The 14368-nt window shown below is 59.4% G+C and overlaps 2 protein-coding genes across 2 annotated transcripts; one reads left to right on the top strand and one right to left on the bottom strand.

The window, feature by feature from the left end:
* Positions 1-157: 157 nt before the first annotated feature.
* On the top strand, positions 158-4685 carry MRPL54 (mitochondrial ribosomal protein L54). Its single transcript, XM_003938803.4, has 3 exons — positions 158-326; positions 2621-2786; positions 4253-4685. Exons 1-3 carry the CDS (start codon positions 209-211, stop codon positions 4383-4385), a joined length of 417 nt encoding a protein of 138 aa, XP_003938852.1. The 5' UTR covers positions 158-208; the 3' UTR covers positions 4386-4685.
* A 3204-nt stretch (positions 4686-7889) lies between these two features.
* On the bottom strand, positions 7890-9051 carry RAX2 (retina and anterior neural fold homeobox 2). Its single transcript, XM_039467010.2, has 2 exons — positions 8836-9051; positions 7890-8265 (listed from the first exon to the last, which is right to left on the bottom strand). Exons 1-2 carry the CDS (start codon positions 9049-9051, stop codon positions 7927-7929), a joined length of 555 nt encoding a protein of 184 aa, XP_039322944.1. The 3' UTR covers positions 7890-7926.
* Between the last annotated feature and the right edge of the window lie 5317 nt (positions 9052-14368).

The following is a 14368-nucleotide window of genomic DNA, read 5'->3' as shown; positions in this document are numbered from 1 at the left end:
GAAGGACAAGAAGTCAACGAAATATACCTTGAACGTCTTCTACAGCAACTGGTTATGTCTCCAAAATTCTAGAGAAACCCCCGTAGAGTATGAAAGCTCGGGAGACTACATTTCCCAGACACCTCCACGGGGCCTACAACTCCCAAGCACCCCTTGGGCCACTGACATCCCCCGGAAACGTGCACGTGCAAGCTGCCTACAATACGTCATGGCGGCCAGACAGCTTTTCGGGGCTACCCGGACGTGGGCCGGCTGGGGGGTCCGGGAGTTCCTAGAGCCTGCCGCTCCTGGAAGACTCCTGATCCGGGATTATGCCAAGAAACCGGGTGAGCGGGGTTAAGAGCTAGGGTCGGTGAGTACACTGAGGAATTGGCAGTGCGCAGGCGCTGGTTGGGAAGGTGGTGCTAGAGTTAATGCGCACGCGCAGAGAGACGGCTGCCGGGATACAAGCGCAGGCGCAGTTTGAGGGACCCCAGCGCTGAGCGCCGGCGTCTGTCTCAGGTACCTTAGCCAATGGACTCAATGCGCAGGCGCCAGCGTGGGGCGGATCGGCCTGGTGGGGGAGGCTGTCGGTTACGTAGAGCCCACGCGTTTCACTGCGCAGGCGCGGGTTGGAAGGGCTTTGCAGGGATGTTGGGGAGGTCATGAGTTTGGGTTCCAGTCCTGTTTCTCTGCCTTTTTCCAAATCGCTGGGTGACCTTGGTCAAGCCGTTATCGGAAATTCAAGAAAACCGTGGAGCCCATTTAAGTCTTAGCCACTTCAAAAGGAACAAAACAAGGTTATTAAGTTTCAGCTGGATGCAGCCTTGCCTGATTTCCTCTGTTGATCGGGGAAAATTGGCAAATTTTAAACAGTCACATAACAGCCAGTGGAGACTTTCTCAGTGAGATAAACGGAAGCAACCAAAATATAACTTAAAGGGAATGACTTGGTCACTTTGGGCATCAGTGTTGTTTCATCATGTGTCCAAATTCTACTTAAAGTGATTTTGAGGCCAGGTCGGGGGATTCACACCTTTATTTACAGCACTTTGGGAGGCCGAGGAGGGAGGATCGATCACTTGAACCCAGGAGTTTGAGACCAGCCTGGGCAACATAGCAGGACCCTGTTTGTATGAAAAATAAATCGGACGTGGTGGCGCACACCTGTGGTCCCAGCTACTTGGGAGGCCGAGACAGGAGGATTGCTTGAGCCTGGGAGTTTGAGGCCGCAGTGTGCCATGATCGCGCTCCTGCACTCCAGCCTCGTTGACAGAGCGAGACCCTATCTTTGCTTTTTATTTTTTTAATTTTTTAATTTTTTATTTTTTTGAGACAGTTTTGCTTTGTCACCAGGCGCCAGGCTGGAGTACAGTGGCGCTGTCTCGGCTCACTGCAACCTCTGCCTCCTGGGTTCAAGCAATTCCCCTGCCACAGCCTCCCGAGTAGCTGGGACTACAGACGCGTGCCACCATGTCCCGCTAATTTCTGTATTTTAGTAGAGACAGGGTTTCCCCATGTTGGCCGGGATGGTCTCGTTCTTTTGACCTCGTAATCTGCTCGCCTCGGGCTCCCAGTGTGCTGGAATTACAGGTGTGAGCCACCGCACCTAGCTATTTTTTTTTTTTTTTGGAGACGGAGTTTCGCTCTTGTTACCCAGGCTGGAGTGTAATGGTGCAATCTCGGCTCACTGCAACCTCCGCCTCCTGGGTTCAGGCAATTCTCCTGCCTCAGCCTCCTGAGTGGCTGGGATTACAGGCACACGACACCATGCCCAGCTAATTTTTTGTATTTTTAGTAGAGACGGGGTTTCACCATGTTGACCAGGATGGTCTCGATCTGTTGATCTTGTGATCTACCCGCCTCGGCCTCCCAAAGTGCTGGGATTACAGGCTTGAGCCACCGCGCTCGGCCGTGCTCCTAGCTATTTTTAAATTTTTAAAGTTTAAAAAATATTTTTTTTGAGACAGAATCTTGCTCTGTCACCCAGGCTGGAGTGCAGTGATGCCCACTGCAACCTCCGCCTCCTGGGTTCAAACAGTTTTCCTGCCTCAGCCTCCCCAGTAGCTGGAATCACAGGCATGCATCACCATGACCAGCTAAGTTTTGTTTTTGTTTTTGTTTTTGTTTGTATTTTTAATAGAGATGAGATTTCACCATGTTGACCAGGCTGGTCTCGAACTCCTGACCTCAGGTGATCCGCCCACCTTGGCCTACCAGAGTGCTGGGATTACAGGAGTGAGCCACTGTGCCTGGCTGAGATCGTCTTGTCTTTAAAAAAAAACAGTTTTGAGCCAGCATGGGGTTGCTCACGCCTATAATCCCAGCACTTTGGGAAGCTGAGGCAGGCTGATCACCTGAGGTCCGTGTGGTGGTGCACGCCTGTACTCCCAACTACTCGGGAGGCTGAGGCAGGAGAATCGCTTGAACCTGGGAGGTGGAGGTTGTGGTGAGCCAAGATCGCACCCTTGCACTCCAGCCTGGGCGACAAGACTGAAACTGTGTCTCAAAAAAAACGTTTCGAGTGTAGCAGAGTCCAGCCAGTGGCTGAGGCCACCTGAGGCAGGGACAGGGAGCTCTGGGAGAGAGGTTGGCTTTCCAAGAGTGGAGCTGGGTTGAAATGACTCTTTCCTCCGCACAGCTGTGAAGATGGGCAAATTGGCAAAGGGTGCGGTGGCCAGCGATGCCCTCAAGGACCCCGAGGTGTGCACAGATCCTGTCCAGCTCACCACGTATGCCATGGGCGTCAACATCTACAAGGAAGGGCAGGATGTACCCCTGAAACCGAACGCTGAGTATCCCGAATGGTGAGCGGGCCAGGCCGTGTCATCCCGCACCGACCCTTCCTCTGCCCCAGGAGGACCCCCTTCTGGGAGAGGCGGATCCCCGCTCCAGCCAGGAGCCTACTAGTGACACCTGCCCATCCTGGCTTCAGGGCTCTGCGCCTGGGTGCTCCCATCTTTAACGGGGTGATGGGACCCATCCCTCCATCTGAGGGCTGTGAGGGATCTGTGAGATTAGAACACTTGTCAAGTACCTGAAATGCTCATTTTGGCTGGGTGTGGGAGGCTGAGGCAGGCAGATCACCTGAGGTCAGGCGTTCGAGACCAGCCTCACCAACATGGTGAAACCCCGTCTTTACTAAAAATACAGAATTAGTTGGACGTGGTGACACGCGCCTGTAATCCCAGCTACTTGGGAGGCTGAGGCAGGAGAATCGCTTGAACCCGGGAGGCGGAGGTTGTGGTGAGCTGAGATCGCGCCATTGCACTCCAGCCTGGGCGACAAGAATAAAACTCCATCTCTAAATAAATAAATGCTCTTTTTTCTTTAGCAAATACTTAAAAAAAATTTTTTTTTTTTTTTGAGATGGAGTCTCTGTCACCACCATGCGCCACCACGCCTGGCTGATTTTGTGTGTTTAGTGGAGACGGGGTTTCACCATGTTGGTCGGGCTGGTCTCGAACTCCTGACCTCAGGTGATCCACCCGCCTTGGCCTCCCAAAGTGCTGGGATTACAGGCGTGAGCCACCGCGCCTGGCCTGCAAATACTTACTGAGCACGGACTCCGTATCAGGCCCTGCTGTAGGCTTCAGGGACATGGAAGGACCCGGAATAGGCCCAAGTCTGCACCCGGCGGAGCCTGCTGGGGAGGTGGACGGGAAGCAGGGAGTCAGGCGGCTTCGGTGGTGACTCTCCCCGGAAGGGGGCAGGAGGGTGAGCGACAGACAGAGCGGGGGCGTTTGGCTGCTCTTGTCTGAGGTCTGGGGGAGGAGACACAGAAGCCAAGACGTCTGAGTGGGTGGAAGGGACTCACCAGGCAGAGGGCCCAGCCCGTGCAAAGGCCCTGGGGCAGGACCGCACGTGGGTGCTGGAGGAACAGCGGGGAGGCCTGTGCGGCTGGAGCACAGTGAGGAGCGGGGGCGAGGGCAGGGCCTGTGGGCTGCGGGGAGGGCTCTGCTCTGTCTGCAAGCTGATCTGAGGGCTGGGGAAGGTCAGGAAGGCTGAGCAAGTGGGGACAGCTGGCACAGCGTGGGCAGCGCTGGAGGTGGGACGGGGCTCGGCGCTGATGCCGTTGGGATGGGGTTGGCTCCGCGGCAGCAAGGCCTGGGACCCACCCAGCCCAGGGTCGGGGAGGGACCAGCCTGACGTCGTGCAGCCAAGCGGTGGGACTGGGACCCAGCCCTGTGGCCGCCTCTGCCTGAGGTGCCCAGGACGCCAGGGAGCCCGGGGGTTGCCGTGTAGCTCTGACTCCTGCCCGCGCCCCCGTCAGGCTGTTCGAGATGAACGTGGGCCCCCCGAAGAAACTGGAGGAGCTGGACCCCGAGAGCCGGGAGTACTGGCGGCTGCTGCGCAAACACAACATCTGGCGCCACAACCGGCTGAGCAAGAACAGGAAATTCTAGCGCGGCTGCCCGGACTCCGGAACTCGGCCCCGACCCTGAGGTCAGGCGTTCGAGACCAGCCTGACCAACATGGTGAAACCCCCGACCCCGGATCCCCGACCCCCACCCTGGTCCCGACCCCAGACCCCCAACCCCGGATCCCTGACCCCTACCCTGACCTCAGCCCCGAGGACTCGCCATTTTCCCAGAGAACGTGGACTTTTGAGAGACAAAAGGCGTCCCCCAGCCTGGTTTCCCTGTGACCCCCACAGTGGGGCTGGACCAGGGCCGTGGAGGGCAATAAAGACCTCTCTGGGTACACCCTGGTACCCCTTGGCTGTTGTCTAATGTCAGCCCCGCGGGAGGTGGGCCCCTCAGCCCCCAGGGCTCCCGGCCTCCACCCCAGCCAGTGGCCGGCCGTCTGCAGCTCCCCTGGACCTCCAGCCCTTGGGGGGCTTCTCTCCCCAACTCCTGGAATTCCTGACACCACGAATGAGGCCCCAGCTCCGAATCTCAAGTTGAGGGGTGATGGGGGGCTCCTAGCCAAGCCTCTGGGTTGCAAGGGACTCAAACCTCATGAAAGCCATCAGTCAGAAAAGAGGCTTTGTGAGCTTCAAGAACGGGGATGTCGGCCAGCCGCGGTGACTCAACGCCTGTCATCCCAGCACTTTGGGAGGCCGAGGTGGGCGGATCATGAGGTCAAGAGATTGAGACCAGCCTGGCCAACATGGTGAAACCCCGTCTCTACTAAAAAAAAATACCAGTATTAGCTGTGTGTGGTGTTGCTTGCCTGTGGTCCCAGCTACTCCATAGGCTGAGGCAGGAGAATCGCTTGAACTGGGGAGGCGGAGGTTGCAGTGAGCCGAGATGGCGCTGCCACACTCCAGCCCGGGCGACAAAGCAAGCCTCAGTCTCCCCCCCAAAAAAAAAAAAAAGGAGATGTCCCGGGGTAGGTGTATGGTTTCAGGTGTGGCTGGATCCAGGTGCTTCCATATTCAGACATGTGGCTCTCTTTATCTCAGGGTCCTTGGATCCCCCAGGGGGTGGCACTTCTGGGCAGGGTAGCCACAGGGCTCCTGGCTAATGTCCCGCACCAGCACAGCAAGTAGAATCAGAGGGAAGGGACCACCCCTTCCTTCCTGCCACAGTCACAGCGTGACTATCCCTGGAGGCCAGGAGCCTGGGCCTTCCTCCCCCACCTCCGCAAAGCCCTCTTGTCCACTCCACTGGAGCCCAGGTCTCAGCCTCTGCCCCCAGTCCACCCCAGTCTGCTTTCGGCACCCTCACCCTGACCCTGAGCCACAGCCGGAGTGAGGCCAGGACTCCCTGCAGTCCAGCTTCTGCCCTGCCCGGCTGTGATGAGGGACCAGTGGGGCCGGCTCCTGAGGGCTGGAGCCCACCAATTGGAGGAGGCGGGACAGGGTGGGAGGGACACCTCCTTAGGGAGTGATGGGGCCTCTTGGTGGGGGTGGATCTCCTCATGGACCCCCATCCTGAAGAACCCCAAGGGTCACGCCCTCTGCCCCGCCCTTGCAACAGCAGCCCCACCCATTCCTAGGTGGGCGCCCTGGGGTCTTTGGGCTGGGCTCACCCACCCTCCTGCTTCCTCTGTCCACAGGCCCAAGGCTAATTCCGCCCTCCCAGGGAAACCCTGACTTCATCCTCTTAGGGGACTCGGGAGCGGATTACCGAGCACCTGCTGTCCCGCCGGCCTCCCTGCACAGGCGGGGGTGTGAGCGGCTTGTCTTGCACTCCCCGAAGGCAGTGCCAGCCCTGCTCCCACCCTCCTGTGCTTCCCCAAGGCTCTCGGGCTACAAATTAGAGTGGTAACAGCCACCGGCCCTGCCTGGCCTCCCCTGTCACCTCCTTCCTTCATCTCACTCTGCTGCAGCCACACGGGCCTCCGCTCTGTTCCTCCAACGCACCAGGCGTGGGCCTGCCTCAGGGCCTTGGCACGGGCTGCGCCTCTGCCCGGCTCCCTTTCCCCTAGACCTCCTCCCGCCCGCCCCTGGCCTCCATGCCAGCCTCCCCTCCTCCAGAACTCCCCGGTAGAACTCAGCCCCGCCACGCTCCCCGTCTGCACGTCCTGTTTCTTTGCGACCCCATCACTGATCACTGAAGTCTTAGGTTTTAGGTGTGCTTTTTTATTTATTGGTTTTGAGTCGGGGTCTGGCTGGGCGGCCCGGGCTGGAGCGCAGCGGTGTGATCACAGCTCACTGCAGCCTCCACCTTCGGGGCTCAAGCCATCCTCCTGCCTCAGCTTCTGGGGTAGCTGGGATGACAGGTGTGCTCCACCCCCTAGGCAAACTTTAGAACGTGTCGTGGACAGGGTCTTGCTGTGTCACCCAGGCTGGTCTCCAGCTCCTGGGCTCAAGCGATCCTCCCGCCTCGGCCTCCCGAAGCACTGGGATTACCGGCGTGAGCCGCTGTGCCCGGCCTGGGTTAGCTTAAAGAACACATCTTTCTTGTGCTGACTGCCGTGTCCCGAGTGACGGGTGCACGGTGACGCCGGGAGGCGGCTGGGCGTTGGGCCTCAGGATTGGTGTGAAGTGCCGCCTGGAGGTGAGGTGTCCCGGTGACCCGGGAGCGATCTGGGAGCCTGGGCTGGGGGCAGGGAGGGTGGCTGCCGCAGCTCCTACCCTGGCCTGGGGGGCGGCCCTGGCCCCGGCTGTCCCGTCCTGTGGCTCCGGCCTCTCCTGCTGCACTACGACCAGGGTGGACAGAGCAGATGCTGGCCGTGCTCCCGTGGGACTGGGGGACACGCACCGGGCCTGGAGTCGGTGGGGACGTGAGGAGCAGGGGCTGACAATGACCACACTGCCTCAGCCTCGCCGCCTCTGCACAAGGGTCCCACCGGTCCCTGGCCCGGGACCCACCCTCCCTCAGGAACCTGCCGCCGGGCCTCGGATGCTGGGGACAGGGATCAGTCTGAAAGGCAGCTCCACCCACTCCTGGCCATGCAATCTCGGGGACCTGGCTTTCTGCCTGAGCCCCGCTTTCCCTCTCTGTAGAATGGGCTGACGGCCGTGCCCAAGGTCCAGGGTGGACTGGAGTGGGGGCACTGGCACAGCGGGCACATGGTGAACGGAGGCCAGGCTCGCCAGGGCTGCTGTTACTTGTCATCTCCTGGGGACAGAGAGCCCTGGAGAGCGGGCATCTCTGCTGACAGGGATTAGAGGCAGGCAGAGATTTAAACCATGTCACAGAGTCATCGGCCCAGCCACCCACAGCCTCGCAGCCCGGGAATCTCAGACGCGCCTATGCCCACTTGACAGAGGGGGAGACTGAGGCCCGAGGAGGGGAGGAGGGCCCTGCCCCAGGCCTGGGAATGCTCCGAACACCTCCTGCCTGACACTCAGGGCCAGTCCGCTGCCAGCAGGATGGGTGGTGATGGGTGGGGCATGGGGGCCGGGGGCCGGGGACCCATCGGGCTGTCTCTGGTCCCACTCCCCAGTCGTGGCCTGGTCTGACCTCGGCCTAGCCCAAGGCGTGGTGGCTGTCACCAGGGCACGTCCCCGGCTCTCGGGTGGGGCCGAGGAGGGGCCCGGGGGGGGGCGCAGGCTCAGGCTGGCGGCCAGGCCCTGTCCACGGCCTGCGCGTGCTCCTTCGCCAGCAGCCGCAGGGACGCCTCCTCCAGGGCGAAGCTGTCTGCGAACGCGGGGCCAAAGGCATGGGGCGAGAAGGACGCTGGCAGCCCCGGGCCCGGGCCCAGGAGGCGGGGCAGGCCTGGCACGGCCGGCGGTCCGGGGCCCAGCCAGGGCTCCAGGGGCAGCGGCACGGCCGGGGGGCGGGCAAACGGCAGCGCCGGGGCCTCGGGGAGTCTCGGGGCTGCCACGGCGCCTGAGCCCGACTCCAGCCGCTCCTGGCGCCTCCACTTGGCCCGGCGGTTCTGGAACCACACCTGGAGGGTGCCGGACGGTGCTGTGAGCTCAGTCCCTCCCTGCCACTCCTTGGAGCCTCTCTGCACACCCCAGCCCCGGGGGTTCTGCCTCCCGTCTGACCCGACTCCCACCTGCTCTTTCACTGTTCCGCCCAAGACGACGGACAGGATCCAGCCCCTCTCAACCGCTCCCTAAGCCCAGGCCCCCCTCGAACTCCTCACTCCCCTCCCTGGTCTCCCGTGGCCCTCAGCAAGGAGCCTGAGCTGCCCAACTTGTATTCACGGCCTTCAAAAGCGCCGTTCCCCGCACCATTCTCTGCCTCCTCCTTCACCCACCTCACACTCAGCTCAAGGGAAACGCCTCCAACGTATCCCCTCCACATCTCTGCACACACCGTTTGGGAAACCTAGAAAAATGCCATTTCCTTCCCAGCTGGCACACTCCTACTCAAACGTCAGAACCTCAGCTCCCACACCCCCTCCTCCAGGAAGCCTTCCCAGCTTCTCTTCTGCTCATGCACCGGGAGGGTCAGGATCTCGCTTCGCCTTCCTCCCTAGGTGGTGGGAGATTTTGGGGGGGGGTGCCCTCACCTGTACCCGCACCTCAGGCAGGTGCACCTTGGCCGCCAGCTCCTCGCGGCTGTACACATCCGGGTAGTGGGAGGCCTCGAACGCCCGCTCCAGCTGGTGCAGCTGGTAGGTGGTGAAGGTCGTGCGGTTCCTCCGGTGCTTCTTCTTGGGGGCCTCCTCGCCCGGCCCCAGACCCCCACCCTCGGCCACCGGCCCCTCGCCCGGGCTCAGGAACATGGCTCCCACCTGGAGGGATGGCAGCGGGACAGATGGCGGGGAGGCGGCTGGGGGCACTGCGGGCAGGGACAGGGCAGGGGAGCCCCAGGCTTGCCTCCCAGCTCCAGGGAAATCCACTCCCTCCGCTGGGGTCGGCATGGGCTCCACATCCCCGGCTGGCCCCCTGGGCTTGGGGGTCTCCCACTGGGCCTCTGTCTGCTCTTCCTTCTCTCTGCCTGTGTCACCGTCCCTGTTTTCTCTTCCCCTCTCTGTGACTGTCATGGCGTGTGTGTGTGTGTGTGTGTGTGTGTGTGTGTGTGTGTGTGTGGTGGGGGGTGGTCGAGGATGCCCCACCCAGGAGGGCAGGATCTCTTCCTCGTCCTAAGCCCGCCACCCTGGGGGGATCTCTGCCCCCCACCACGTCCTACCCAGGCCCACCGGTGCCCAGCCCACACTCACCGCCCACGGCAGCCCCTCCGTCGATCTCCACGGGGCACCTGCCCTGGCGGCCTGGCGCCGCGTCTGCCAGGTCGGGGTTGGGGGAGGGGTGAGGATTAGCTCCAGGTGCTTAATTGACGCGGCCCCTCCCGCTCCGACTCAGGCTGTTCTGAGCCACGAGGGAGGGCAGGTGGGTGGAGGGCTGGGGCTCTGAGGGGGTGGCTGGGGAGAGCGTCGGCCAGGCTCCACTGCCCCTCACCATAGGATGCCAAGGGCCTCTCCCTCTCTGGGCCTCAGTTTCCCTAGCTGTAAAACTGCCACAATAGGACTTACCCTGGGGGGTATTTCACTTTCTCCGAGCATTGCACAGGGATTGGCATACAGGGGGCTCTTAATGAATGCCCACTGTTCATATTGTTATCAGCCAGGGGCAGAAAAGGGGGCTTAGGACTCACAGATGTCAGAGGGGTTTGGGGAAGCTGAGTTCCCGGAGGTGAAGGCTCTGCAGTTGGCTCCTCTGGACACAAGGGGCAGGGGCCCTTTTAGCTGGGTCTTGAGATATGGATAGAAGTTCACCATTCACAGCTCAGCTCCGTGCCTCATGCCTGTTATCCCAGCATTTTGGGAGGCTGAGGCAGGTGGATCACCTGAGGTCAAGAGTTTGAGACCGGCCTCACCAACATGGCAAAACCCTATCTACTAAAAATACAAAAATTATCCAGGTGTGGTGGCGGGCACCTGTAATCCCAGCTACTTGGGAGGCTGAGGCAGGAGAATTGCTTGAACCTGGGGGAGGGGGAGGTTGCAGTGAGCTGAGATTGCACCACTGCCCTACGGCCTGGGCAAAAGAGTTTTAAACTCCATCTCAAAAAAAAAGTTCACTATTTTTGCCAATAAACATTTATTGAGCATTTACTGTGTACCAGGTAATGCCCACAGTGACCAAAACAGACAGACATCACGGAGCTGAGTTTGTAGCGGGGCAGACAGACAGCCGTGTTAAAATGCAGAGCATGTCCAGTGTCCACGAGCCTAGAGAGAAAACCCATGGGGTGGGGGCGTGTGGGGCAAGATGGGTTGCTATTTCATTTAGTTTTTATTTTTCTTTTTTTGAGACGGAGTCTCGCTCTGTCCCCCAGGCTGGAGTGCAATGGCGCGATCTCAGCTCACCGCAACCTCCGCCTCCCGGGTTCCAGCGATTCTCCTGCCTCACCCTCCTGAGTAGCTAGGATTACAGGTGTGCACCGCCATGCCTGGCTAATTTCTGTATTTTTAGTAGAGATAGGATTTCACCATATTGGCCAGGCTGGTCTCAAACTCCTGACCTCGTGGTCCACCCGCCTTGGCCTCCCAAAGTGCTGGGATTACAGGTGTGAGCCACCACACCCAGCCTATTTTTGTGTTTTAGAGACTGGGTCTCCGTCTATTGCCCAGGCTGGAGTGCAGTGGTGCAGTCTCGGCTCACTGCAACCTCCGCCTCCTGGGTTCAAGCGATTCTCCTGCCTCGGCCTCCCCAGTAGCTGGGATTACAGGTGCATGCCACCACACCCAGCTAATTTTTATATTTTTGCTAGAGACGGGTTTCACCATGTTGCCCAGGCTGGTCTTGAACTCCTAACCTCAGGTGATCTGCCTGCCTTGGCCTCCTGAAGTGCTGGGATTCCAGGTGTGAGCCACCACAGCTGGCCAGGTTGCTATGTTAAGGAAGGTGGCGAGAATGGAAGATGGGGCGCAAAGCCGCAGGTTGTGGACGTGTTGGGTGTGAAGTTCGCGGTACTGGGGAGCCACGGGAGGCTGCGGAGCCGGGATACAGTGGCATCTCACGCAAACATCGGTGAAGAGCAGCTCACACATACACACATACATATACACATACACACACACACATACACGCACACACATACACACGCACACACACATAAATCCACACATACATACACAATACACACATACACACATATATACACATACACACATACATATACACACACATACACATACATACATACACATATACATCACACACACATACATATACACACATACACACACATGCACACACACGCGCACACACACATATACACACATACACATACACATACATACACATATACATACATATACATCATACACACATACATACACACATACACATACACACACACACACACACACACGAGAAATCAGGTGCCCAGGCCCCAGAGGAGTCTGGGTCAGACCCCAGGGAGCAGGTGGCTTTGGCCCAGGACCGGCTGTGGCTGCCCCATTCCGGGAGCCAAGTTCAGGTGGGCAAAGTGGGGAGGGACATGGGTTCAGGCCCGGGCCACGGGGCAGCTGCAGCTTGTGAGGCTCCCGGTGCCTCCCCCGGCCTCAGTTTCCCATCAGCACAGTGGACCCACCAGGTTGTGTGTCCAGGGTGGAGCCAGGCCTGTGGCCATTGCAGGGACAGGGCCGGGGGGAGGGGAGACGTAATTCCCCCGGTGGCTTCATCAGGAGCTGCTTCAGGTCTCAGGCCGCAATTAACTAATTGGCCAGGTGGGTTAAGAGGCCGCAGGAAGGATTCGGCGTGAGAGGCAGAGGGCTTTGGGCGACTTAGCCGGACAGGCAGAAGCCGCAGACGCTGTGTCAGCTTAGAGGGCCGGATTAGGAGCATGGGCTGGGCGGGCAGGGCCACGGGGACAGGTGCTTCCCTGCCTTGGATTAGCCAGGGGCCCTTCCAGACTCCACCCTTCAATTTTCCCCCGGAAAGAACCACTAACCTGCTTCAGGTGCTGCTGGGGGAAGTGAGGCTGGAGGGCGCGCAGGGCTTAAGGGGCCACACAGGAGGTCACCGTGACCTTGGGACATTTCTGTCTCAGCTCAGGCTCTGCTTGGGCAAGATGGGAGGGTGGCCTGGGAGCCCTGGGGTGGGGGCTGTGCCCAGCCTGGCCAGAGACCCCTCTCTGTGTATCCTCAAAGGCTGGCTCCATGGGGAACTCAGCTGAGAGACCAGCAATAATGGAGTGCCAGCTGTATGCCTGCCTTCTAGGTGCCCCTCTCTTCATCGCTGTGGGTGCTCGGGGCCCTCACGCCCCTCTGGGAAAAGGTGCCTGTTGGCTGGAGGAGGCTGCCGAGGCCCAGGGAGGGAAAAAGCCCTTGTCTGCCCAGGACTTTTCTGGTTTTAGCACTGAAGTCCCACAGCCTGGACCAGCCCTCAGCCTTGAGCAAACCAGGGGGGTCACTCCAGGACCAGCATCACACAGCGAGGGGGCGAGGCAGGACTGAACCCACGCCTGCGAACTGGAATCCTCGGCCCACTGTGCCAGAGTGGACAGGAGGGCCAGTGTGTCCCCATGAATCTGTCCCCCAGCGTCACTGGCTCAGCCAGCTAGGTCCCTGGACATTTGGCCTGCCTTTGTTCAAGGGCAGTGTCATCTGAGAGCTGTCACTGCAGAAGCTGTGGTGAGGCTCAGGGCCCAGAGGGCCAGCACACAGTCAGCCAGAGACAGAGGCTGGGGCGCCTGCGCTCTCAAGCTCCTGGGCCAGCTTCTCGGCCAGCTTGTGGAAGGGTGGCCAGCGGGTGAACTCTGCCTCCTCACACCTGCTCATGGGAACGTGCGTGGGGCCCGGACAGCCGTCAGGGGGCTCCATACGGTACCCCTTCTCCACAGCCTCTGCCACCTCCTTCAGCCTGGGTTTGTTGAGTGTAGGGGAGGGGTGGATGGATGCGTGCATGGATGGTGGGTAGGGAGACAGATTGAGGGATCAGTGGTGAGTGAATGGAGGGACAGATGAATGGGTGAGTGGATCAATGGACCAGTGGATGGAGAGATGGATGAACAGACACCTGGATGGGTGGGGAGATGCGTAGATAAGTGGATGGGTTGGTGGATGGATGGATGGGTGGATCAGGAGATGGTGAGTGAATGGACAGACGGATGGACAGATGGATGATTAGGTGGATGGGGTGGATGGATATATGGGTGGATGGATGGATGAGTGGATAGGTGAATGGATGGATAGATGGGTGAGTGGACAAGTTAGATGTGTGGGTGAACACATGGGTGGATGGATGGATGAATGGATGGTGGATGGATGCATGGGTGAGTGGATGGTGGGTGCGTGGATGTCTCCCTTCCCCACCTCTGATTGGTGAGTGGATGAGTAGGTGGATGGGTGGACACATGGGTGAATGACTGAATAGGTGAGTGCACAGGTGGATGGGTGGATGGATGGGTGAATGGATGGATGGGTGGATGATAGATGGGTGGATGGATGGGTGAATGGATGGATGGGTGGATAGATGTGTGGATGGATGGTTGAGTGGATGGATGGATGGGTGGATAAATGGGTGTGTGGGTGGATGGATGGGTGGATGATGGGTGTGTGGGTGGTTGGATGGATGAATGGATGGGTGGATGATGGGTGTTTGGGTGGATGGATGGGTGTGTGGATGGATGAGTGGATGATGGGTGTGTGGGTAGATGGATGAGTGGACAGGTAGGTGTGTGGGTGGATGGATGGGTGGGTGATTGGATGGACAGATGAATGGATGGGTGGATGATGGGTGTGGGTGGATGGATGGTTGAGTGGATGAATGGGTGTGTGGGTGGATGGATGGGTGGATGAATGGATGGGTGGATGGGTGTGTGGGTGGATGGATAGATGGGTGAATGGGTCTGTGGGTGGATGGATGGGTGGATGAATGGGTGTGTGGGTGGATGGATGGATGGGTGGATGAATGGGTCTGTGGGTGGATGAATGGGTGTGTGGGTAGTTGGATGGATGGACGAATGGATAGGTGGATGATGGGTGTGTGGGTGGATGGATGGATGGGTGGATGAATGGGTCTGTGGGTAGATGGATGGGTGGATGATGGGTGTGTGGGTGGATGGATGAGTGGATGTGTGGGTAGGTGGAT

The sequence above is a fragment of the Saimiri boliviensis genome, chromosome 14 (genome assembly GCF_048565385.1).
Source record: "Saimiri boliviensis isolate mSaiBol1 chromosome 14, mSaiBol1.pri, whole genome shotgun sequence".
Classification (NCBI taxonomy): Eukaryota; Metazoa; Chordata; class Mammalia; order Primates; family Cebidae; genus Saimiri; species Saimiri boliviensis.
This window is presented reverse-complemented; position numbering and strand designations above follow the sequence as displayed.

Bases quoted from the DNA above. Each gene is read 5' to 3' on its own strand.
- MRPL54 (XM_003938803.4), top strand. From the start codon at position 209: ATGGCGGCCAGACAGCTTTTCGGGGCTACCCGGACGTGGGCCGGCTGG. The intron at 327-2,620 runs GTGAGCGGGGTT...TCCTCCGCACAG, and splicing joins GGATTATGCCAAGAAACCGG to CTGTGAAGATGGGCAAATTG. The intron at 2,787-4,252 runs GTGAGCGGGCCA...CGCCCCCGTCAG, and splicing joins AACGCTGAGTATCCCGAATG to GCTGTTCGAGATGAACGTGG.
- RAX2 (XM_039467010.2), bottom strand. From the start codon at position 9,051: ATGTTCCTGAGCCCGGGCGAGGGGCCGGTGGCCGAGGGTGGGGGTCTG. The intron at 8,266-8,835 runs GTGAGGGCACCC...GGCACCCTCCAG, and splicing joins TGCCTGAGGTGCGGGTACAG to GTGTGGTTCCAGAACCGCCG.